Raw genomic sequence first — 27,387 nt, forward strand, 5'->3', positions numbered from 1 at the left:
ATAAGTAGCTTGTCAGACATTAAACAGCCCTGGATGGGAACCAGGCTGTGAATCAGACATTTCTAGAGCTGTTATGTATATGATGTCTCTATAAACAGATATATTTATAAAAATGAATATAAAACAGGTAAAAAAGATAAAAAAGTAATACTGATATTAGGCGCTTTCACCCTAAAACCAATGCTACAGATTGAATTATAACACATCGCCCATTTCCCATCTGTTCATTAAACGGAGGATAATGGTGTATTGGAACAGTAATTTCTAAATCTAATTCAAACTAGCTGCAATGGTAAAATAGATGCATTGGAGAATACCTAGTACGGAGAATTATCCAAATTGAGTATTTTGACCTAAAGAGTGTAATTCCTCTGTTATTGTCCACATATCCTACTTTAAGCTTCCCATGTGTTGGTTCCAGTGGTGTAAGAGGCATGCAGTGATGTTCCTAACGTGTCCCAGTCTAATAGGGTCAGTATAGCAGCGGTTGGATCCTCGTGGGCGGGCTATCAGACTGTGCATTGTGCGCAAACCCCAATCCATAGGATCCTATCAGGATTACAGAGTCATGTCTTAAATAGAGAGAGTGGAGGATTAAATAGAGAGAGTGGAGGATTAAATAGAGAGAGTGGTGATTAAATTGAGAGAGGGGCGGATTACAAAGAGAGAGGGGAGGATTACAAAGAGAGAGGGGAGGATAAAATAGAGAAGGGAGGATTAAATAGAGATGGGAGGATTAAAAAGAGAGAGGGGAAGATAAAAGAGGAGGATTAAATAGAGAGAGGGGAGGATTAAATAAGGGGAGGATTAAATTGAGAGCGCTGAGCTTTATATAGAGTGAGTGGAGGTTTAAATAGAGAGCATGGAGGTTTATATAAAGGGGGGGTATGCAGAGAAGGAGACAGGACATGTATGCAGAGAGACAGGAACATTCATGGAGAGATGGGGACAGGGGACATCCTGAGCAATCCATTTAAATAACAGCTGGATGGATCTGTGTGATCAGGATCACTGAGAGACATCCCAGCCTTTCCTCTCAGTGAGAGACATGTAAAGAGACACAGATTTCCTCTCAATGAGACGCATACAGCAAACAAAGAGAAAGACACATTTAAGGACATGAGACCTCTGCACCGCCCTTCCTCTCTGTCTCTCTGTGGAGTGCAAGACATCCCCGGCGAGATCGAGGACAAGTTCACCGAGGGACCCGAGACAGATAAAACAGAGCCATGGAGACAGCGAGCCATCTCTGAAAACAGCGGCGGCTCCATTACAGAGAAAGTTAATTCAGCCTTTCATACAGCTTGAAGGCCTTTACGCATGAGAAAGCCAGACACTAAAAGCTCTTTCACGAAGGATTAATCCTCGATAATTAGATAGAGGACTTCAGCCAAATCACCAGGCCCCACATGGGATCTGAACTACTCAATCTCTCCGCTTTTGTCCTATTCGGGGGGGTTGAAGTGGAAATGTCAGTGCGGCTTATGGGATTACACCAACCCAGATGTACACTGGGTCAGAAAGTCCTCTGCTGATGGGCATCCTCCAGGGAAGACCCAGTGCCATCCTAATCTTTTACCCAATATAATGCAGAGCACTGATTGACAGCTCTGCTCCCACCCACCTCAGGGATGTACTTTTATTGACTGAAAGTAGGTCTGGTATTTCAGGACCTATTTATCTATAACATATTTTACTGGGGATATATTGAGACGTACATTGTTTCAGACTGTTAATGACCCATGCATTTAGCTCAGTTATTTTTCAGTTAGGAGTTGAGAATTTCTGAACTTGATAAAATGGGCAATAAAGTAACTGTGCCATGCAGTCCTACAGGGCTATTGTGAGGTCAATATACAGCACATTGGACACAAACACTGGATGTGGCACAGTCTGGTGATTGATATAAGGTTTCCTACAGGACGTGGCACCAGGACACTGTACACTGGGACTCATCAACATGAACCCACCTTCAGGCCTCTCAACTGTCCTGACTTCGCACAGCAGCCCTGCCGTCCTGATTTTATTCCCTGGTGTCCCACCGCAGGGTACTGTCCTCCTGTAGAATTGTATGAGCCCTTACGTAGACGCACTCTCACTGTGAACAGGTGCTAGCCCCATGGAGAGAGCCCTTTAACAGTGCTATCAGCATGGTCCTGTATAGCGGGCACCGGCCAGGAGGCGGTCTGTCGGACATGCTTGATGCCAGGCTGGCACGCCGCTTTAGTAGATGGGGTCCCATTTCTGGAGAAGACCCTACCCGTCATGGGAATCCCTGGTAATGCATTATGTCCTGATCTCATACCTCAAAATATTGGGTTGTATGCATCTATCATGCCATAGTAAATACTGTGTCTTGTATTTGCAGGAACATTTTAATATAAATGATTTAAAATGACCGAGCACATTACTTTCTGCAGAGATAAGCTGATTTTATATACGGTTCTCATGCTGTTCAGCAAAACCATAGACATCACTTTTCAACATATGGTCTTCTCATACTGGGGCAGAATCTAAGCAACCCTTTCTATGTGTTCCAGTCTGCCAGCTGTTTAACTCAATTTACCCACTGCTGGAAACTGATCCAGGACTCTACTACTCTTTCTATAAGGTAGAATTGCTCAACAAAAAAATCTTGTTCTGTATCTTTCCTTTGCTTTCCCCAGGCATACAGGAAATATTTATATATATATATATATATTTATTTTCCATGTGCAAATGTCAGAGATTGGAACAGATCTTCCTGTTACGCTTCCGCAGCTCGCAAAATTAAAGGTCTCTATTGGACCAATTTCAATTAAAATAAATCACTGGGTTTTAGACCGAAACCAAAGGTTTATTGACAGGACTGTGTGAGAGTAGGGGGCTGGAACACAAAATCCATTTCAATGTGAGCCGGATCTACAGCAATCGGTTATAAAAGCACCGTCTGTCCAGGACTGTGATAATGAAAACCATACACTGTTAAAAATGTGTAAATATGATTTACTGGGAGAGGTTCATCGAAAAACCATTAATTCCACCGTGTTCTGCTATAGCGTGCAAATCCAACAGCACAAAATAGGGAGGGAACCAGTTTCTGCAGGCGAGTACATTAGGAAATCGTTAACCCTACTATGCTAGTCGAGGAACAAAATGGTAGCAATAAACGGACGCGGCCACCAGCGTTCACATCATTGCGGATAAAACGGAAGTTCTCGCTGCTTTTAACCTCACAAAACAACCTGTAAAACGTGTACTTTAACAATGATCATTTGTGAATTATAGGCTTGTAACTTAGTCTCGCGTGAAATAAATCAGACATGACACTTAATGATCAGGTGAGCAGATTCCCTTTTATGTTAAATGCATGACGGCCCAGTGATTCCTTCATTTTAGAAAAATATAAACTTTGGCCAAAATATCTGGCCGCGGATGTGCCACAATGGATGTGAAATGCAATGAGTGCTGTCCCCTCTCACCTTGCGCTCATTACTAACGTGTACGTCCCTTCTGCTCTTCCCCATACATTTCAGATTTGTCAGAACTTTCTTCCTACACCTGTCTTTGAGAACAAATTTATTCCCTGTCTCCATGGCCAAGTGTCCATTGCTTGTGATTTATCGCACAGACTGGACGCTGGAAAGGATTCACTGTGCACAGTGTGATTTATGGGAATTACTTGTTAGTTCATTTACTGCTCACACCACAATAAACATAACAAATTGTGGAAATATGACCACCGCTGCTTCATGCTCTCCCACATCGAACTCCGTGACCAGGAAGCCTATTTGTGGATAGCAAATTGACAATGGTTTGACTTCAGGCACCTTCTTGGAATAGATAAAATGGGCCAACCTAAAAAGGGCAGCAATCTGGCAAAGAGAACAGGACTGGCATAGGACAGGCTGTATCAATAGATAAAAACAGAAAAAAAAAATAGCTGTTGTACAGTACTAATGTAGTCCAAAGGCAGCTTAATCACCAAAAGCGGAGTGTCTCTTGTCCGGTAAGGGGAAAGATAATACAGGAAAAGAAGGTGTAGAGCCAGAATTGTCCTTTAGGAAATGTATGTAACAACATTTTATTTTTATTTTTTTTAAATAACATAGTGTAATAGGTTAAAAACTTTTGAATGGATTATGGCTGAATAAAATTATGCACTCACACTTCCAGGGAGCTTGAATACAGCTCTGACTTGAACAGCTGGGCGGAATGATCCCCGCCTATGGATATTTTGGGGTGCAGTCTCTTCAGGCTGTCTATGTGACAATAGGTATCCTCATACAAATATAAAAGATTAATAAAAGTATAAAGTGTGTTGAGCAAATAAGCAAAGCTAGGTATATAGACAGGTGTACACTGACATATTATGGAGCCTAAGTACTGGTTCCAGAAAAAATGCGTGAAGTGGTATGATCCCAACTCTAGGATACAGGTGATGTGGATTACGCTGAAAGTATTTTTATAAAAATATACATTAAACGGTTTACCACAAGCACCATAACCACTACAGCCCTCTGTACCCTGAACTCGCTGTTTGCTCTGGTAATGGGGCAAACTACTTTGCAGTAATTACAACGTGTATATGACCGTGTGCATGTCTGGGTAAATTACAGTGTATGTGACAGTGTGCACTTCTAAGGAGTGCCCTAATTTAGCATCCTAAGTAGTACACTCCCACATGAGAGTACCACATTAGGGGAGCTTTCTACTAAACAGCACTCTATAGGGAATAACATATGTCAGAATTTCATGAACATTTTCACCAAAACGTTTGGTTTTGTTTTGTTCAAAGTTGATAATTGCTGATTTTTGCTGAAACGAATATCGGAAACATGAAACAAAACCGAAAACGAATCACCATTTCCCCCCCCTAAGTCTACTAATCAATATGCAGATAGCTGCTATTTCTTCGACTTCCCTTGGTGGTAATGTTTATTTATTATTTTAAAGAGAGATAAGGTAGTTTTAGAGGAACCTGGCACAGATTGAGGCAATTCATAGGCTAAAGTTAATTTTCTTTTTTTTTCCAGCAATGATATTGGATTAGGTTAAGGTAAGATAAGTTGATCAATATGTGTATAAACAGCAAAAATAATCTGTACTAGTCACGGTAGAAGCGATTGTATGGGGGAGAAAATCGAGAGGAAAAACTCCCTGTTGAGTTCACCAAATTCTCCAAATGACTCGAGCCGGAGATCTAATTAGGCACATTTAGTGAGAGTGAAAGGGATCCTTTAATTACATTAGAGAACGTATTGTATCAAACACACATCAAGAGAAAGACACATCTGCCATTTAAAGAAATCAGAGAGTGCACTGAACATGAAATTGGGAAAATGGTTAAACAACTACAAAGCTAAAATATATATAACAAACACAAGTCTCAGTAGAGTTAAAAAATACATATTGAATTTATTGTGTGGGGAAACCTTCTGCAACAAAGTGAAGCATTAACCATGGAAACCGATAAAATGTTCTTAATGATTCTAGGCACGACTGCTTTATAAAGAACATATAAACGTCTATAACAGCCTCACCAAAACTACCAAGAAAAATCTATGGATCGTAATTCCAGTCATAAAGAAACAGTATTGGTATGTTACCTCTGAATGGATAGCACGGCTGAAGATATTTAAGAATTTCCTTGATTACCCCGAGGAATATCTCACAATATTTACACTGCGTTTCACAAACCTATCGCCAGACATTCTTTAGTCTCTGGGTGCAAGGTCTCAGCTGGACGTATTACGATAAATATCGTATCGAAGCAAATGAGAATGATAACAAATCAGTCCCAAATATATTCTGTCCCCTGAAGGCCACATACACAGTTTGTCATTTAAAAAGATAACATTGATGGTTTATGAAGAACTGAAAATGAATCCTGGCTGCTTTAGGTGAAGTACTCAATTCATCAATAAAAAGCTGTAATAGTCTTGCCAAGGTATTATACAAAGCTCTGTGTTTGTTTAATGCATTGCAAGGCAGGCAGACGGGGCCTTTCACTGATTAATGGCAGCTAGTCGTTAGATAAACCTGTTATGAATTGGTTGGTGGTTTGGAGTTTAGTTCATTCAGCTATTGACCGAGTTACAAAACACTACCCTCAACCACTTTAAGAAGCAAGTGTGCCCCCCACAGCGGCCTGACAATGAAGTATCAGTCCAAACCCAGGACATTGTGCAGACTTGGCACTTTGTAATTTTAATCTAGAGCATTTGGGCACCCCAATATAAAGTATTAAATACAGTATATCCCACGGGAACATGTCCCTCAACTGCTTCTGAACTGGTCTGTCAAATGATTTACAAATAAAGTCACATCACGGTAAACTTAGATTTACATAATGTCCTTCCTTATATTCACTATGATATTACCTGAATATGTCCCCTCTCCATTTACCATTCCCCCCCTTGGCTATGGAAGCACACTTTAGAGAGTTTTATGTTGTATAACCCCAATACATTATTTATATACCGTTGGTTGAATATACCGTTGGTTGGTCATTTATCAGTTGAACATGAGTATCATGTCCTTGGTCAGAAAGTTGACAACCTTTACGTTATTTATATTTATATACCAATTAGACTTGCATTACATTGTTTCACACTGAAACCCAATGTAAGTGTGAGATCAGCCTGATTTATGGCTGTAGATTTACAAATCTGTTACAAAAGCCTTACAGCAAATAAGGGACTGGTTAATGCACGGTAAAGTGCTGCAGAGATTAAACAAAGTTAATGTAAACAAAGTCCCTGGCCAGATGGTGTTCACCTACACGCACTTAGAGAGCTTGGTGTAGAAATACCCATACCACTGTTTCCAATCGTTCAAAATGCTTTTCTTTCAAAAAGATCAACCCAGGAACTATAGACATGTGAGCTTAACATCATGGTAAATTTGGGAAATTATTTGAAAGGCCGTTAAGAGATATGTTCATAAATACATTTTGAGCAAAAAATGATTAGCATTAGTTAACATGGTTCTATGAAAGACAGGTAATGCCAAACTCACTTAATTGTATTCTATGAAGAAGCTAGTAGACATTTGAATCAGTTCCACACAAATGGTTACTATTAAAGCTGAAATCAGTTGGTTTAGAAGACAAACTTTTTTTTTTACTTAAACACTTGCTAAAAGATAGAGTGCAGAGAGTAGCTGTAATTAGGACATTTTCAAATTGAACAAAAGTGGTAAGTGGAGTGCCTCCGGGTTCTGTGGTGGGTCCACTTCTCTTTAACCTGTTTCTAAATGATCTTGAAGATGGCATTGAAGGTCATTCCTCTGTGCTTGCAGATTACACAAAACTAGGTAAGAACATACAGTCTAAACATGATATAACTTCTCTACAGAGGGATTTGGATGACTTGGGGGACTGGGGGGGCACGTGGCAGATACGATTAAATACAGATAAATGGAAAGTCCTGCATTTTGTAATAAGGATCCCACACGCCACTTATACATTAAATGGATGTGAGTTAGGGATAACTTTAAATGAAAAGGACTTGGGAACAATTATAGATCACAAACTAAGCAGCAGCATGCAGTGCAGGAACTGGCATGGCAGAGCTAGTAAGTTACATTCATTAATATTAATCAATGCTAAGACCCCACCTTCATTATGCCATGCAATTTTTGGGACCAGTTTTAAAGAAGGATATTGCAGAACTAGAAAGTGCAGAGACGAGCTACAGAATTAGTGAAGGGGAATGGAAAACATAAGTTATAGGGAGGGCTAGAAAAACTGGGCGTCTCAATGGGGATCTGATCGCACTATACAAATATATACAGGGTCAGTGCAAACCACTATGTGCTAATCTGTTCATTAGAAGAACTATACAGCAGACAGGAGGTCACCCATTGAGACTGGAAGAAAGGAGTTTTCACTTACAGCAGACTTCTTTACAGTGAGAACAATCAAGATGGTGAATTATCTGCTTAAAGAGGTTGTGTTATCAGATTCTATACATACTTTAAAGGATTAGATGCTTTTGTGCATAAACTGAATATTAAAGGGTATTGATATGTATGTAAACAGATTGTTAATCCAAGGAGAAATATGACTGCCATTATGCAGTAAAGACAAAATATTTTAAATTTTTGTGACATAATTGGAAATAGCTACGATTGGGTTTGTGTGACTTCTTTTGCATTAACAGCATATAGGCATGGTTGAGCTGGATGGATTTTAGTCTATTTCTCAACCTAGATTACCATGTCACTATATAACTAATCCAGAGACGGCCACAAACGGCACCCAACATCTTTAGCATTGCATTTAGAATATCATCTATTCCACTTCCAAAATATCAGAGGGTTAGTATAAAATCTGACCCCGGGTACTTACTGCCCACTTTCAGGTTGATCTGATGATGTAGCCGCCAGTAAGATCCTTCAAAGCACGAATATAAGCCGTTGTGAGATAAATCGACATTATGTAAAACCAGAAAGGAACCATTCAGCTGAGACATGTCAATGTCAGTTGAATTTACACTCCACGTAGCCACTGCGTCCTGATCCAGTGTACCGCACCGTAAAACCACGTTGGAGCCCATCTTCTCGTACTGGTTGTGAGTTTCTGCAAGGAAAAGGATACAAATTAGGGACGTGCCCCGACACTTGGGAAAGAAAAAAAATGATACATATCCACATGACATGACATTCGCACAAAAGAATTTAAATTAATCATTACAAACACTATAAATCCCTGTCCTGTCTGAAAATCCAAAATTATACGGGAGCTAATTGCAGTTTCAGAATGTTGAATGGAGGATAACACTTGTGTGTTTTATACTCTTTATACTGCTCAATCTCAACTGCATTCTAAAACTTAGAAATAAAATATTCAATAGGATGCATTACAAATAAACAAAATTAACCAAACAAGGCCTTTTCCTTTTTTAACACTCCCTGTATTCTCTATAAAACAATCCCACATACATTTCAATTAACAATTTAATTAGTTTATTGTGCGACGATTATTTTTAAGTCAAATGTTTTACAGTAACAAACAGGCTGATAATAATTAGTTTGTTACTGCATTCTCGATTATCACCTTTCAGCATCGTAATTAAAACATATTCTTAACACTTTAGAGATGCATTTTGTAAATTATAACTACACCGGAAACTGCAGTAACAGCAAAATAACTCTCCGTGAGAACCTTAGAGCACAATGCAATGTCTCACGAACAAACTCAATACTTAGTCTGGCCTTTCAAGACATGGGATACAGATTTTTTATCCCAGGCTGATATTTTGAAAAAACAGTCCGAGCAGAAGGGGTATGACAGCAAAATTCTACTTGGCAAAATTGAAGAAATTGCAGTTTTAGACAGATCACCTTTATTAGAATATTAAAAGAAAAACAAAAGTGAATTAAGTGGGAATAATAAACAAACCCCTTTCATTTTTAATGTTTCTAGTAATGTGGGCACTATTAAGAAAATAATTAGCAAAATTGGCATAGTCTCAAGCAGGAAGACGAGATTCAATAATTTATAAGTCCAAAACCCATTTTTGTTTCCAGAGGTGCAAAAAATGTTAAGCAAATTTTAACCAAGAGCTTTATAGAACCAGAAATCCCAAGAAATATCCTGACGGATTGATCACCGGGACATCACTGTGGAATGTGTAACGCGTGCTGTAATATGAACATAGCAAACAAAAAAACAACCGATTTCGACTCGTTTGTTACAAAGAGAAACTATAACGTTAAGTCACTTATAAGTTGCCATACCCATAATGTGGTTTATTTATTAAAATCTACCTGTGGGCTCCAATACATTGGAAAAACGTCCAGAACAATTAAAGTGAGGATTAGCGAACATATCAGGAATATTCAGAAGGGATTTTTAAAACATTAAGCATTTTGTGCAATTGAGAAGGTGAATACACACTGGAAAAGAGGAAATGTCGCTGAAAAAAATCGAGCATCCAGGAGACTAAATGGATTTTTGGACTACGCACTTTAGCTCCAAAAGGTCTTAATATTGATTTTGAGATCAACTCAATTTTATAAAGATATATATATATATATTATTTAGATTTGTTTGCATAGTTTTTGATTTATTCACAATAGCTTCTTACTTGTATTTTATATATGTAAGCATTATGAGTATGGTTTAGGTTGATAGAATTCATAGGTTATCAGAATTTTTTATTATAATTATGAATTTTCTAAGTTTTTTTTAAGGTTTTTAAGAATAATTTCTTCTATCTTGTAATTCTCAATAAAATATCTGTATTTTTCTCCCTTCTAATATGAACTTTTGGAAAAATGGCGCCCAAGGTTCGGACGTGTATTTTAGAATATTTCCGGTGCTGAGAGGTGAGGGGTGAGTGGATTCCACCTCAGGAAAGACGAAAGAACTTTGCCGGTGGAAGTACGTCACAGGAAGTGACGTTACAGCCTTTCCTGGCAGCTCCGATACAAAACAAGAAATGTGGAAGAGTTAAGCACTTACAGGATCAGGAAGTTGGCGGACATGTTGGGAGGGATATGGATTTTGTCCGGGAACTGGATACGATGCCATATTGATACAATATTTGGTGATGGGAGTGCCTTTTTCTAATGTGTAGACGTGTGTAAGCAACTAAGTATGTGTTTGAACAGTATATAAAGATGCCTATAGACAGTTTTAAATGTACCTGCACCTGATGATGACCATTTTTGGGGGTTGAGACATGCTGTGCCACTATTTCGTTTGTTTTTATATATTATTAATGAATAAATACATATACTTACTTTTAATTTCTCTGGAGTCAAGCAATATTTTGTCCTTGGGACTTGAATCTTTGGAGGAATCCATCCTTGAGGAGACACTAAAGCCCTATAAGTTCAGAGCCAACTTTTATAGGCTCTGAAAATTGTGAGTGTGCCTATTCTAAGCATGGATTATTGTAACCCTCTCCTAATTGATCTTCCCAAAAAACGTATTGCCCCGCTACAGTGTGTAATGAATGCTGCCGCCAGACTGATTTTTCTCTCTAGTCGGTCCTCTCACACCTCACCCCTATGTCAGTCCTTACATTGACTTTATGTATCCTATTGGAATAAATTCAAAGTGCTAACCCATACCTATAAAGCACTGAACAATTCTAGCCCCTCTTATATCTCTTCCATAGTTATGCCCCTTCTCGGTATCTCCACTCTGCGCCTGACCTTCTCCTGACCACTGCTCGCACCCGTACGGCCAACTCACACTTGTAGGACTTCTCGCGGGCGGCTCCCATCCTATGGAATAGCCTGCCTACCGCCATCAGACTCTCCCCTAGTCTTCAATCGTTTAAGAAGTGCCTTAAAACCCATCTCTTTAAGAAAGCTTATGGCCTCCCAGAGTAACCTCTACCTCACATACCTGTCTCTTGCTCTCTCCTAAAGGGCAGCACTCAATAGGAAAAGTCCTTCTTGACCCCAGAATGGCAGTCAGATTAATGCTTGGATCAAGAAGCTATTATCATACATTGAAAAATGATATCCTTGAATATTCTGTTTTTATTATTTATTTATAAAATATTTTACCAGAAAAGATGCAGGTATGCATCTAGTTGCTGTTTAAACATCAGTATCTCCCTGGACTGAAAAGGAAGGGAGGGCATGACTGCAGGCCAGCAGTAAGGGGGGGGGGGGGGGGACTATACTGGATACTTTGTTGCAATATGAAATATAAAGCAGGGCAGAGGAGGGGCCTTATCAGTTGCTCAGTAAAGTGAGGATTGTGAACGTACTAATTTCCCACCCACCCTCCCTATAGTGTTTTGACTGTGTATTGCACTTGTTCTGGTATGTTTCTTGGTTCTGGCTTGTTCTTTCTTCTCGTTGTCACAGCTGCAGCGGTGTTCCTGGCCAGCGCATTGGAAATTGAAATAAATGGATGAGTCAACTTGGGGAGTCGCAGCCTGTCGAGGGCTGATGGCGGTAGGCAGGCTGATATGATCTCATGGACAAATAAGTGGTCTCTCAACAGCTGGCAGTTGGATGGAAAGCTGGTCTGTGTCAAGAATTAATAAAGCTGTGGCAGTTGCCCTTACCCATAACTCTTGTGTAGTGTTATTATTTACGGAGGGCAACGGGGGTTTGCTCTGGATCAGCAGTCATGTACGGATTCTGATAAAACCACTTCTTCAGGCAGACAATTCCATATCCTTATTGTTCTTACAGTAAAAAAAAAAAGAAAAAAACATTTCCTTTGCCTTAGACTAAATTTCCTTTCTTCCAGTCTAAATGCATGACCTCATGTCCTATACAAAGTCCGGTTTGTGAATACATTTCCACACAATGGATTGTATTGGCCACAAATATATTTGTATAATGTTATCATATCCCCTCTCAGGCGATGTTTTTCTAAAGAGGTTTACATTTGTTAACCTTTCTTCATAGCTAAAATGTTCCACATGAGGCTCTTGCAAGCCCAAGGCCTTAAGAGAGCAGGAGATAAGACATTCAAGATTAAATAGAATATGCAATAAAGGAACCTAGAATATGTAGGTCCCTTTACAGGAAGTGTTTAGGAAGGCTGTGTAAGTCACATGCAGAGAGGTGTAGCTAGGGCTGTATAAATAAAGTGCTATAACTCCTAAATAGCAGAGAATTGAGCAGTGAGACTGCAGGGGCATGATCTATACACCAAAACTGTGTCATTAAGCTGAAGATATTGACTGTAGTGTCCCTTTAATTCTCTCTCAGTATGTCTACATCACTCTTTTAGATTGTAAGCTTGTTGGCCAGGGTCTCTTCACATACTGTATGTCAATCATGTTTTGTTAGGATTTAGAGTCTGTCTCATTTACCTATTGTTCAGAGCAGCAGAGGATGTTGGCGCCATATAAAATATTGTAAATTATCTATAATCCCTGTAGGGGGTGGGTGGAAGTGCTCAAGTCGGGGAACATTGGTTCTGTTTAGTAAAAGGTCTACTGAAATGCCCCCCAGATCACCTTGTTTGATATTATTTAGGAATGCAGATTTGTCAGCTGTTCGATGCAGTCTGTGCGTTCCTTTGTGCTGCTTTTCTAACCATTTGTAATAGAGAGAATCCATCCCATTCTCCTAAAACCACAGACCAGGCGGTTACAGGGCAGCCATACTTCTGGTGTTTATATTAGGCACACACGGAAACTCCCTGTTTACTTTGAATTAGAAACCTTTTCATGCGGTTTCACAGTCAAGGTTTTGCGGGAAGGTTTTCCTCTGACCTCTGACTTGACCGCTAGACCTTTGCACACAATGTATTTTGTTTTCACTGCTAAGCCTCATGAATAATCAGCCTCAGAAACACAATAACGAGAGCGGGGAGCTCCTGTGAAAGGAGCTCTGCTACTGCTGACATTGCAGTAAACACAGTAATGGCAGCCACCCCACTCACAGAGTCTAAACTCCTGGATGGGAATTGGCTGGATGTCTTATTTCTATTTATACGGCACTGCCAGTCCTGAAACCGTGCACTTCCGTGATTTCAAACCAGGCATAGCTGACTTGTCTGCTAAGCTTGCAATCTAGAGTTAGCAGGCGTATTCATTAAAAAGTAACATGTGGGTAAATGGAATGGATCAGTTTGGATTGTTGGCACTTGAAGGGAGGTGGGAGAATTAGTGTTGGTTCTGGCTGGGGTGGTACTGGTTCCTTGGTCAGGTCCGGTTTAAGATTTGGGGAGAGGACTGAAGGGTTTCCTGACATTCCAGAAATATTGACATGAATGCCAATAAAAATAATAATTAGGAAGAAAGAGCGTGCTTTATATACATGCTGAAACAGAAAGAATGGCCAATGCTATAGACATCTGGATACATGTTAGGGTAACTTAGGGGTTAATATGTGATAGGGTGTTGGGGTAATGTAGGGGTTAACATGTGATATAGTGTGTTGGGGTAACGTAGGAGTTAACATGTAGTATATAGTGTGTTAGAGTAATGTGAGGGTTAATGTGTGGTATAATGTGTTGGGGTATTTTAGAGGTTTTTAGTTAGCATGTGATATAGTGTGTTGGTGTAATGTAGGGGTTAATGTGTAGTATATAGTGTATTGATTAATGTAGGAGTTGATGTGTAGTATATAGTGTGTTGGTTAATGTAGGGGTTAATGTGTAGTATATAGTGTATTGATTAATGTAGGAGTTGATGTGTAGTATATAGTGTGTTGGTTAATGTAGGGGTTAATGTGTAGTATATAGTGTGTTGGTGTAATGTAGGGGTTAATGTGTAGTATATAGTGTGTTGATTAATGTAGGGGTTAATGTGTAGTATGCATTGTGTTGGGGTAATGTAGGGGTTAATGTGTAGTATATAGTGTGTTGATTAATGTAGGGGTTAATGTGTAGTATATAGTGTGTTGATTAATGTAGGGGTTAATGTGTAGTATGCATTGTGTTGGGGTAATGTAGGGGTTAATGTGTAGTATATAGTGTGTTGATTAATGTAGGGGTTAATGTGTAGTATGCATTGTGTTGGGGTAATGTAGGGGTTAATGTGTAGTATATAGTGTGTTGGGTAATGTAGGGGTTAATGTGTAGTATGCATTGTGTTGGGGTAATGTAGGGGTTAATGTGTAGTATATAGTGTATTGATTAATGTAGGGGTTAATGTGTAGTATATATTGTGTTGATTAATGTAGGGGGTAATATGTAGTATATAGTGTGCTGGGGTAATGTAGTGGTTAATATGTAGTATATAATGTGTTGGTGTAATGTATGGGGCTAATGTGTAGTATATAGTGTGTTGATTAATCTAGTGGTTAATATGTAGTATATAGTGTGTTGATTAATGTAGGGGTTAATGTGTAGTATATAGTGTGTTGGGGTAATGTATGGGGTTAATGTAGGAGGAGTTAATGTGTAGTATATAATGTGTTGGCTAATGTAGGATTTAATGTGTAATATATAGTGTGTTGGGGTAACAAAGGGGTTAATGTGTAGTATATAGTGTGTTGGTTAATGTAGGGGTTAATGTGTAGTATATAGTGCGTTGGGGTAATGTAGGGGTTAATGTGTAGTATATAGTGTGTTATGGCAATGTATGGGTTAATATGCACTATAGTGTGTTATGGTAATGTATGGGTTAATATGCACTATAGTGTGTTGGGGTAATGTAGGGTTAACATGGGATGTAGTGTGTTAGAGTAATGTAGAGTTAACATGTGATATAGTGTGTTGGGGTAATGTAGGGGTTAATGTGTAGTATATAGTGTGTTGGGGTAATGTGTGGTATAGTGTGATGGGGTAATGGGGGAGTAGGGGGGGGGTTAATGTACTGTAAGGGTTAATGTATAGTGCAATGTAGGTGTTAATACACAAAACCCGGTTCTGCCTGAGATTATTGGGAGTAGCAGCCACAGGTAGTAGCTACTGTTATTAAAAACAATGTCAGGTCCCGCTTGGTAACAGTCAGTGATCTGGGGGACATGGTAGGAGACATACGAGATCTCGGAGACATGGAGTAGTCTGGGAGAGACGTATTAGATCGGGGAGACATTTAGTAGTCTGGGGGGGGGGAATGTATGAGATCTGGGGGATATGGAGTATTCTGGGGGGACGTATGAGATCTGGGGGGACGTATGAAATCTTGGAGACATGGAGTAGTCTGGGGGGACGTATATACCGGGGGACATGGAGTAGTCTGGGGGGGGGGGGGGGGAACGTATGAGATCTGGGATACATGGAGTAGTCTGGGGGGACGTATGAGATCTGGGAGACATGGAGTAGTCTGGGGGGACGTATGAAATCTGGGGGACATGGAGTAGTCTGGGGGGGGGACGTATGAGATCTGGGATACATGGAGTAGTCTGGGGGGACGTATGAGATCTGGGGGACATGGAGTAGTTTGGGGGGGATGTATGAGATCGGGGAGACATGGTGTAGTCTGGGGGGACGTATGAGATCTGGGGGACATGGAGTAGTTTGGGGGGGATGTATGAGATCGGGGAGACATGGTGTAGTCTGGGGGGGACGTATGAGATCTGGGAGACATGGAGTAGTTTGGGAGAGACGTACAAGATCTGGGAGACATGGAGTAGTCTTGGGGGGACGTATGAGATCTGGGCCCCCAGACTGCACATGGTGATCCCTGCATTATTTTCTGTTATTATGAGGAATAATTATACGGATTAGGCCACTATCTGTGCAGTATGGCATGCTAAAACATGAACGGCACCTAATCATAATTTGGTATAGACTTTCCATTATAGATATTTACTAGAAGAAAAAAAAAAAAAAAAAACAAGATCATTTCCATGTTTCCACTATGGAAAGTAACGTAATATCTATCTAGGTCTGAATACACACACTATTCTGATTGAGATCAGACTATGAAATGTCCAGTAAGACAATCCCAAGCAATTCATCGGATCCCAGCTCGTGCCAACCCTGTCTGGGTATCTGGGCATCATTTCTGTCAATCCCAAACCCAGGACGTTTGTGAGAGATAACGTACAAACAGACGGCAAGGTGAGCAAGGTCCGGGATTTAGTAAAAATATCAGAAAAGTAGATTTTGGCCAATATTTTGCTGCTTGATTGACATGTCACCACCGTTGATAAAGTGTGGAAGTCGAATCGTCCTGCTTTATTCTGTCGAAGAGAAGGGGGTGACGGTGAGCTATGGTTCTGTAAGGGCAGTCAGGGTGAGTGGGGGTTAATAATAAGGTTACTCTCGGTTGGAGTCCTGTATTAATTAGTGCCCAATGTACGTTCCTCATTTCTGAAATCAGTACCATATTACAGCTAGAAGAAACGATTCGAGAAGAACAACCTGCTAGACACCTGGCGCATAGCTATATAACAGAAATAAAATAAGAGACTGTAACTTAGCACTTAATAATAATACCATATAAACCAATCTGTCAACGTCCACATTCATTGTAAAATCAGGAGGAGAGCAACCACCGGGCAAGGCGTGCGCCTCTCAATATTAAAAACGATAAAGGGCATCAGCATCCAGAATGGCACAGACCATAGAACATGTTCATTAGTGAAATAATTAATAATGCAAATGTCTTATTTCATGTGTCACGGCCTTAATTAGCCAGGGATAGAACACACCATCTACTAATACTAATGGCTTTTATCATTAAAATAAACTGATATGAAATTCAGTAAACAAAAAGAGCTTCAGATGTTCCAACACCTTCCTAATATATAAGCAGGTCTTTACATCTCCTGGGTAACAGCAACTGATCCCTACATCTCCCGGGTAACAGCAACTGGTCCTTACATCTCCTGGGTAACAGCAACTGGTCCTTACATCTCCTGGGTAACAGCAACTGATCCCTACTTCTCCTGGGTAACAGCAACTGGTCCTTACATCTCCCGGGGAACAGTAACTGGTCCCTACATCTCCCGGGTAACAGTAACTGATCCCTACATCTCCTGGGTAACAGCAACTGGTCCTTACATCTCCTGGGTAACAGCAACTGGTCCTTACATCTCCTGGGTAACAGCAACTGGTCCTTACATCTCCTGGGTAACAGCAACTGATCCCTACTTCTCCTGGGTAACAGCAACTGGTCCCTACATCTCCCGGGGAACAGTAACTGGTCCCTACATCTCCAGGGGAAACAGCAACTGGTCCTTACATCTCCTGGGTAACAGCAACTGGTCCTTACATCTCCTGGGTAACAGCAACTGATCCCTACTTCTCCTGGGTAACAGCAACTGGTCCCTACATCTCCCGGGGAACAGTAACTGGTCCCTACATCTCCCGGGTAACAGCAAGTGGTCCCTGCTTATCCTGGGTAACAGCAACTGGTCCCTACTTCTCCTGGGTAACAGCAACTGGTCACTACTTCTCCCGGGTAACTGCAAGTGGTTCTTACATCTCCAGGGGAAACAGCAAGTGGTCCTTACATCTCCTGGGTAACAGCAACTGGTCCTTACATCTCCCGGGTAACAGCAACTGATACCTTCTTCTCCTGGGTAACAGCAACTGGTCCCTACATCTCCTGGGTAACAGCAACTGGTCCCTACTTCTCCTGGGTAACAGCAACTGGTCCTTACATCTCCCGGGGAACAGTAACTGGTCCCTACATCTCCCGGGTAACAGCAACTGATCCCTACTTCTCCTGGGTAACAGCAACTGGTCCTTACATCTCCCGGGGAACAGTAACTGGTCCCTACATCTCCCGGGTAACAGTAACTGATCCCTACATCTCCTGGGTAACAGCAACTGGTCCTTACATCTCCTGGGTAACAGCAACTGGTCCTTACATCTCCTGGGTAACAGCAACTGGTCCTTACATCTCCTGGGTAACAGCAACTGATCCCTACTTCTCCTGGGTAACAGCAACTGGTCCCTACATCTCCCGGGGAACAGTAACTGGTCCCTACATCTCCAGGGGAAACAGCAACTGGTCCTTACATCTCCTGGGTAACAGCAACTGGTCCTTACATCTCCTGGGTAACAGCAACTGATCCCTACTTCTCCTGGGTAACAGCAACTGGTCCCTACATCTCCCGGGGAACAGTAACTGGTCCCTACATCTCCCGGGTAACAGCAAGTGGTCCCTGCTTATCCTGGGTAACAGCAACTGGTCCCTACTTCTCCTGGGTAACAGCAACTGGTCCCTACTTCTCCTGGGTAACAGCAACTGGTCCCTACTTCTCCTGGGTAACAGCAAGTGGTCTCTACATTTCCCGGGTAACAGCAACTGGTCCCTATATCTCCCAGGTAATAATTGGTCCATACATCTCCCAGGTGAGTGTGGGACAGGTGAATGCTGGGGACAGGTGAGCAGGGGACAGGTGCATGCTGGGGAAAGGTGAATGCTGGGGACGGGTGAGCAGAGGAATGCTGTGGCATATTACATTCAAAGCACAAGAGACTTGCTTGTTTTAATATATCTAAAACATAAATAAATGCTGGCTCTGTAAAGAAAGTGTTAAAACAATGTATACATTTTGCTGACTAATGTCAAGCTGTGACAGATCAGAGCCATCACCTAATGCTTTGACTTTTCAGGAAGGGGGTTCTAGATTTTTAATAGACATGACTGTTACTTTGCTAATTAAAGTCTTGCACTAATTACAGAAGATCTCCTTCGAGGCATGAGGCAGACACAATACAGAATTTCATGGCCCGGATTTCATTCAATGCGAGAGGATGGCCTAATGGCAGATATAGTTTGCACAATGTGAATAAACAGTGCTCACAAATGGGGACATAAAGAGACAGCAAACTGCATCTGAACGAGGAACACCTATCTCAGGGCTGTGCCTTAACCAATAGAGGCTCTGCATGTTTCTCAATCAGAAAACCCAACATGTAAAGTTTCCCCCTGGACAACTTGGGAAGGGGGAGCATGACTGCTGCACATGAATAAGGGGCTGGATTATAAAATGATACAAGGTTGCAAAGTGGTCAGTTTGGTAGGAGGCTGGGGGAGGAGACTCACCAGTCAGCAGAGACAAGGGAGAGGAGAATACTGACTTTCCCTCCCACCCACCCTGTTGGTTGTTTGGTGTCTGGCTTTGCTTTTCTGTTTTGTCACAGCTTGGCGGTATCCTGGACAGCGCAAAGAAAAGGTTAAGACGAAGAGTCACTTTGGGGAGATGACAGCCCGCATGGGAGCTGATGGCGGAGTGCCGGCTGTTTAGTCTCATGGAAAAAATGTTGGGGGAACTGTCTGTTGGGCAACCGCTCAACAGCTGACAGATTGGATAATGTTAAAAGTGATACATTTAATAAAGCTGTGGCCGTTGCCCTTATCCACTAAGAAGGTGTCTGATGTGTTATTGGGGGGCAACGGTGGGGACATGGATTATGGGTCAGCAGTCAAGTAACCTTGTACTTATTCAGAATTCCTACAGAATACATTGATGGAACTGTATAGAATATAACTGGATCCAGCTACAGAATCCATTGATAACTGTATAGAATATAACTGGATCTGGCTACATACAGTATCTATAGGTACATATGTAGATAATTTTTTTGGACAATCTTTATTTTAATTTTTAAGTAGTTGTATAAGATAAAGAAATGAGTGAAGTGAAAACATTTTTGACATTGAATCTCGGCATATCGTAATAACAAGCAACTTCCTGGGCTAACAATTTCTATTTAGTTGTATCAAACAGTGTTACATTGTCATTCGAGTTGTGCGTTGAACAACGGAGCACAAGATATAGTGATGGGGGTCTAGTCTTCTCTGTGCTATAGTGTGTGAGTTTCTGCTTGTATATTGCTGTCGTGGTATAGCTTGGAGTGAAAAACTATGTTTTAACTGGCTGCTTTGTAGGTACTCAACCTTGAGTCAGGTTGACCTCTTTATGACTCAGATTACTAGGAAATCTCCGTCTGTTAGCTTTTGGGTCTCAGTGCTCGTATACGTGAGCGAGAGTATCCCCCTGTTCTACCGTCTTTTTCCAGACGGAATCTGTTTCGTTATATAAATGAATTAACTAATGATTTACATGATTTGATCCAGCAATTTATAGAATCTGTCACTGTATATATAGCATATATATTGATAATAATTTAAGTAGGAATTTGGTGTATTATAGTACACAGATCGTGGGCAGTTTTAAAGCTTTATCTTTTTGTTTTATAGTATTTGAATCTGGTTGTAGCACTTCCTATTAACGTTTTATAGTGATTAGTAATTTTTGGACACTATTTTCACTTTATAACCGCGCTGTATGAACATGTACCACTTCATAATATTGCACTGCACCACTTTATCACTTGTTTATTATTTAAATGAAGTGATTTGTTTATTGATATGAATTATAGAATCTGGTGTAAACATATTGGTAAAATTACAGGATCTGTCTGTCCATTTACATAGAGGGTGAGTGACAGCTTGTGTGGCCGGCTGTGCTCCTACGGCGAGCGATGTTGAAGCACCTTGAGGTTAGACACCTGTCTAATGATGCACTCTCACATTGCTGATTGAGGACAGGTGGAACAGAACCCCGAATTCTGGACGGTCACACAGAACCAGGGACAATTGGAGGCGTGTCTACAGGTTAAATTATTTACATAACCACATCAGGCTCATTACAGAATCACACACTAAACAACCATGCATCCACACTATACACAAATACACACAACACTGTATTACGGCACATACCAAGAAATAGAACAACCCTTAGCATACATAGGGGTGCAATGAGCTCCATCTTTATGCCCTAATTCACCAAATCCGAAACTCTCTAATCCTAATTGTCAAGCTAACTGTTTGCTTTAAATTGTCCTGATTTGTTCCATTCTGGCCCTGTCTGTAGCTATACATTGCTTCCATCCACCTCCCACACTAACAGGTGGCTATTAACAGATTATTGATGTGATAGGCAAGCTGTATTCCTCATTTAGAGGAAGGATTGAGTGCCTAGTGAGGTTCGCATTTCAAGCAGTGGTTGGAAGAGGAATCTTATATATAATCTGTTTTTATTCACTGCTGGCTACAATAGTGACATCAATCATTTATTGTCTGCCAAAGCGACACTCGCCATCCGCCATTAGCGACGAGCATTTAGGATGTCGAAGCTGATCGCCTTAGATAATGCTTTGCAGAACTATATGAATGTACAATTGATACCGGAGAAACTGACGGAAGCCAAGCACAGAGAGATGGACACAGGTTTCTTCAGGAAGGAAGAGATTCTTTATTGGATCACCGATCGGGACTCAGAGGGACTAGCGTCACCAAAATACAGCAAAGTCTGAGTACTGAATACATAGAGTACATTCCTTATATAGCACTGTAGCTCCTCCCACAATTAACTACACCCACACATACCCTTAACCTATTTAATAAATAGAGTCTAAACCCATCCATCCGGTCTAACCACGTGGCTCATCTGATACAAAGGAGAGGGACGCGTAATTCCAGTTCTTACATTCCTGCACCTGGTCAGTACAGTGATAACAGTATCTTAGCTACGTGTAATTAACTAACTGATACTACAAACACATATACATACATATGCCTTGTGGCAATCTTAGCCTGCTAAACTTGTATTTTACTGGAATTACATCACATTCCCCCCTTTGATGCCTCTGATATTTCACAATTACTTGAGGCATCACTTAACCTTGGTTTGCATATACCTCAGGTTACCATGAACCAGACCAGACTTATCTTATGATGTGAATCTTTTAACACTCATCTTCCTGCATTGGTTCTCCTTGATCTAGAGCCTTGTACTTATATATCGCCATTATCTGTGCAGCAGCCTTCCTCTCTGCTATACTTCCTATCAGGCTTTGCACAGACCTAACTACTAAGGGTATAAGACACGGTAGGAGTAGACACAACAGTAAAATCAGTAGGACTCCACCTACCACTGCCTTAAGCCCTCCAAACCACTCATACCAGCTACCAAACCAACTACTTGGATTGTACCCTTTCCATACCTGAGTAGGCACATGCACTAGTTTAACCATATGGCTAGTAAGCTCAGCTATTGCTTGCCCTTCGTCATCTATTTGAAGACAGCAATTGCTCAGGTTAAACTTCCCACATACACCTCCCTCTACTGCCAAAAGGTAATCCAAGGCTAATCTATTTTGGTACACTGCTGTCCTCATCCTGGTATTATGCTTCGCTAGAAGATTGAGTGCTTGTGAGGTCTCATTAGTAATAATCTCAACCACCGCCTGTAATCTTATAATACGGTTGAGCATATAAATTGGGGTTCTATAACCAAAGGTACCATCTTCTGCCCACGTGGCTGGCCCATAATAATCTATGATACGCTGGGGAGGCCATTCATTATCTTCCCAGGTGCCTATCTCTAAGGGTCCCCTTTTCTTCCTATGATTCACATCATACACTTTAACACCTAAAGTCTCACCTGTTTCAATCGGTAACAAGAAGAAGGATGGTTTGAGCATACCCAACACACATGCCCCTTCCCAGTCCTGTGGCAACTCCGAATAGGCTTTCTTACCACAGATCCAGTACAAATTTGCTGGGGCTCTCCAGGTAGATGTGATGGATAAATCAAACCACACATCCTTTAAACTGGCATATCTAGCAAACGGGTTAGATGGTTCTGAGACATTTGAAGCCGACCACCAAGTTGTATTTTTAGTATCATCATCATAAGCTTTTTGCCCTAGACAAGTTAATTCTCCTACAGAAGTATTATACATTATTCCTTTCCTTGCTATGCAAACATAACCTATGATGGAGGTCTTTAATCTCCACTCAGATTTACCTCTAACACTCAAATGATAATCGGCTTGTGTAGATATTAGTTGGTCAACTGCCTCAGAACCGGACATTACCTCCTTTGCTTCCCAAGGCCATTGGTCTCCCATGTTAGTACCTCCACACACATAGCAGTTGGTAACATTAAGACTACCGGCAATACTTTCAGCTAGGTCAATGAACAGGTTTTTAGCGTTATGGGGGATCTTATTATCTATACTCATCTCTTCATAAAAGGAATGGTATACTTGATGAGTCTGGGAGGATACCGTATCAGTCTCTATTCCTATAAACAATAATGTCCCAGGATCTAAACCCGTCCCGTATATCTGAAACCCAAATAAATTTCCATACTTATCTAGGAACTTGTCGGGGTTATTAATAAGTATATGGACTGGGTTGCATTCCATAGACTTACAATAAGGGCTAGTCGGCAACTTAGTCACTATCATGTCTTTATCTACTGTCTGTCCCCAAGTCGCCCACCCCACACAAGACCAATATGGACAAAAGTTATAGTCTTTATTTGGGCATCTAGGACTCACATATTTATTTTTACTACTGGGACAAATATATTTATCATTAGACCCATACGTCCTCTCCCATCTAAGATCCCCACATACATTCCACGGTTTTCTACCACTTGATATCGCCTTACATGCATCAAATAGCAGAACACCCGAAGAATGTACGGATTCTAACACCGTCTTATTAATTAGGGTCCCCTGAGGATCTCCATTCCTGAGAGTCAACCAAATTGTACGAGGTTGATACTCTGGACTGAAGCACTTAGGTTCTCCTACTCCTAAATGGCACACACTATAGTCTATATTTAGGTATCTACATCTTGATACCTCTCCTTTACATTCGTATTGTGAATGCCAAATTAGGGTTTGGGAAATATGGTTACCTGTTCTCGTAGTCTTAATGCATACCTCACAGCTAGGAGTGTCGGTACCTCTACCTTCCTGAATATAAAAACACATATAAATAAACACAATCAAAAGCACATCTTTCGCCGTCATCCTCAGTCTTCGTCCGTGCGATGGAACCTCAGCTTCCAGGATGTGAGGGCTGCAGGGAATGGAGTTCTGCTCGTCTTCACAGGTGTCCCTTCGAGACTTTCCTGGCTTATACACTATGTGTTGGTAAGCGGACAGGCTTTATTATGGCCTTCTCACTCACACCTGTAACAATAAAATTTGTAATCCACAATAATTCCTCGTTACTCCGACTGAGTAGTGCGTTTCAACCGGATCTTGCAGGGATTCTCTGGATCTGCTGTAATTTGCCAAGAATCGACTGCTGCTGGTTTAACCCTGGAGTGATGTATCCACGGAGTTACTTCGGCTACTTTTATCGCTGTAGGGGTAGACAAAAGAACAACATAAGGACCTCTCCACTTGGGCCCTAACGGTACATTATTCCACTCTTTAATCCACACTTGGTCTCCTGGATGATAACTATGAACAGGGGGATAAATATTCACAGGTAATCTATCTTGTACCCATTTCTGTACCTCCTCCATAGTCTTACCCAACTCTACAACCTGCTGCCGGGTAATTCCTTCTCCCAACTGACTCAAGTCCCCCCTTAAGTTACCAAGTACGGGAGGTGGTCGCCCATACATGATTTCAAAAGGAGAGAGGCCCATCCTTCTGGTAGGGGTACTGCGGATTCGCAATAAAGCTATGGGTAAGAGAACGTTCCACTTAAGTTGGGTTTCCTGACACATTTTAGCCAACTGGTTCTTTATAGTTCTATTCATTCTCTCTACCTTACCAGAACTCTGGGGTCTATATGCAGTATGAAGCCTCCACTTTATACCAAGCATATGAGTCAGTTGTTGTAGGCACTGATGAACAAAAGCTGGACCATTGTCCGATCCTATAGAACAGGGTAGTCCATATCGGGGTATTATTTCTCGTAGCAGGAATCTTACAACTTCTCCTGCTTTCTCTGTACGAGTAGGACATGCTTCTACCCAGCCTGAATAGGTGCACACAATTACCAACAGGTAACGATGTCCACCCGATTTAGGCATTACTGTAAAGTCTATTTGTAGATCGGACATGGGGAGTCCCCCCATAAACTGGACTCCTGGTGGCTTTACTGGTCCTTGTCTTGCATTATTCTTAGCACACGTTACACATCTGCGTACAATGGCCTGAGTCAAGTTGGACAATCTTGGTATGTAGAAATGTTTCCTGAGAGATTCTTCAGTACTGTCTCTCCCAGAATGTGTCCCGTTGTGATAATTTTGGACAATTTCTACCGCTAGTGATGCTGGTATGACTATTCTTCCATCTTCTAGCTGATACCACTTGTTCTCCAAATACTTTCCCGGTTCAGTCTTTAACCACTCCTCTTCTTGAGCTGTATAAACTGGAGTCCATTGGGACAGTGGAGTTGGTATAAGAGCAGCTATATGCCCCACATACTCCTGTCTTCCTGATTCAGCAGCACGCTTAGCTGCACTATCTGCCATCCGATTTCCCTTGGTTACATCACCATCTCCTCTCAGATGCGCTCGACAATGTATGATACCGACTTCTTTCGGCTCCCACACTGCTTCCAATAGTTGTAGGATTTCAGCTGCGTACTTGATTTCTTTGCCTTCTGAATTCAGTAGTCCTCTTTCTTTATACAAAGCTCCGTGGGCATGAGTGGTTAAAAACGCATACTTAGAGTCCGTATAGATATTTACTCTTAAACCTTCAGCCAATTGTAACGCTCGTGTTAGTGCTATTAATTCTGCCTTTTGTGCTGATGTTCCTTTCGCCAGTGGCCGAGCTTCTATCACCTTGTCTATTGTTGTCACTGCATATCCTGCATAGCGGATCCCTTCTTTCACATAACTACTGCCGTCGGTGTAATATTGAACATCGGGGTTCTGGATGGGAAAATCACGAAGATCTGGTCTACTTGAAAATACTTCATCCATTACTTCCAAACAATCATGTTGACTTTCAGTAGGTTGCGGCAAAAGGGTAGCTGGATTTAAGGTGTTTACAGTCTCTAAATGCACTCTTGGGTTTTCACACAACATTGCTTGATACTTGGTCATACGGCTGTTACTAAACCAATGATTTCCTTTGTAATCCAACAACGTCTGTACTGCATGTGGGACTCGTACATAAAGTTCTTGACCCAGAGTGAGTTTATCGGCTTCAGCTACTAGCAGGGCGGCTGCAGCTACGGCTCTTAGACAAGGTGGAAGTCCGCTGGCCACTGCATCCAGTTGCTTAGACATGTAGGCAACAGGTCTTTGCCATGATCCCAAGTACTGTGTCAATACTCCCACAGCCATTCTTCTTTGCTCGTGTACATATAAGTAGAATGGTCGTGTGTGATCAGGTAGACCTAATGCTGGGGCACTCATCAAAGCCTTCTTCACATCTTCAAATGCCGTTTGCTGTTCTTGGGTCCATAAGAAGGGGTCGTGCTCTGTACCTTTGATGGCTGCGTACAGAGGTTTTGCCAGTATCGCATAGCTGGGAATCCATATCCTACAGAAGCCTGCTGCCCCCAAGAATTCTCGCACTTGTCTTCTATTCTTGGGTATTGGTATTTGGCAGACAGCTTCTTTTCTCTCTGGCCCCATAATCCTTTGACCTTCAGAGATATGGAATCCCAGATACTTGACAGTTGGCAAACACAACTGAGCCTTCTTCCTGGACACCTTGTATCCTGCCTTCCAGAGAATATGTAGTAGATCGTGCGTTGCTTGCTGACATTTTTCTTTTGTAACTGCTGCTATCAACAAGTCATCTACATATTGTAACAATACACATTCTCCTGGGATAGACTCGAAATCCAGTAGATCTTGACTTAGAGCTGAACCAAATAGGGTAGGTGAATTTTTAAACCCTTGGGGCAGTCTTGTCCAAGTCATTTGGGGTTTTGAGCCCGTTACAGCGTTCTCCCATTGGAAAGCGAAAATACATTGGCTTTCTGCGGCAATTCGGAGGCAAAAGAAGGCATCTTTGAGATCTAAGACTGTGAAGTAAGTAGCCCCGCCCGGAATTAAAGCAAGCAGGTTATATGGATTGGGTACAACTGGATGTATGCTAACAACCGCATCATTGACTGCTCTTAAGTCCTGTACAGGTCGATACTCATCTGTACCGGGCTTTTGAACAGGCAGCAATGGGGTGTTCCAGGGGGAAGTACAGAATTTTAGGATACCATACCGTATGAACTTATCCAGATAGGATTGGATGTTCTTCTTAGCCTTCTGCGGAATGTGATATTG

General features: G+C 41.4%; 1 protein-coding gene across 4 annotated transcripts in view; it reads right to left on the reverse strand.

The window, feature by feature from the left end:
• Positions 1-27,387, reverse strand: part of CNTFR (ciliary neurotrophic factor receptor) — a 572,999-nt gene that overhangs the window by 139,424 nt on the left and 406,188 nt on the right. For all 4 annotated transcript variants that reach the window (XM_063453544.1, XM_063453545.1, XM_063453546.1 and 1 more), the window contains one exon: positions 8,333-8,563. In XM_063453544.1, the coding sequence (XP_063309614.1) occupies positions 8,333-8,563 (231 nt within the window). The remainder of the gene's footprint in view (positions 1-8,332; positions 8,564-27,387) is intronic.

Source organism: Pelobates fuscus, chromosome 5, assembly GCF_036172605.1.
Source record: "Pelobates fuscus isolate aPelFus1 chromosome 5, aPelFus1.pri, whole genome shotgun sequence".
In the NCBI taxonomy this organism is placed as follows: Eukaryota; Metazoa; Chordata; class Amphibia; order Anura; family Pelobatidae; genus Pelobates; species Pelobates fuscus.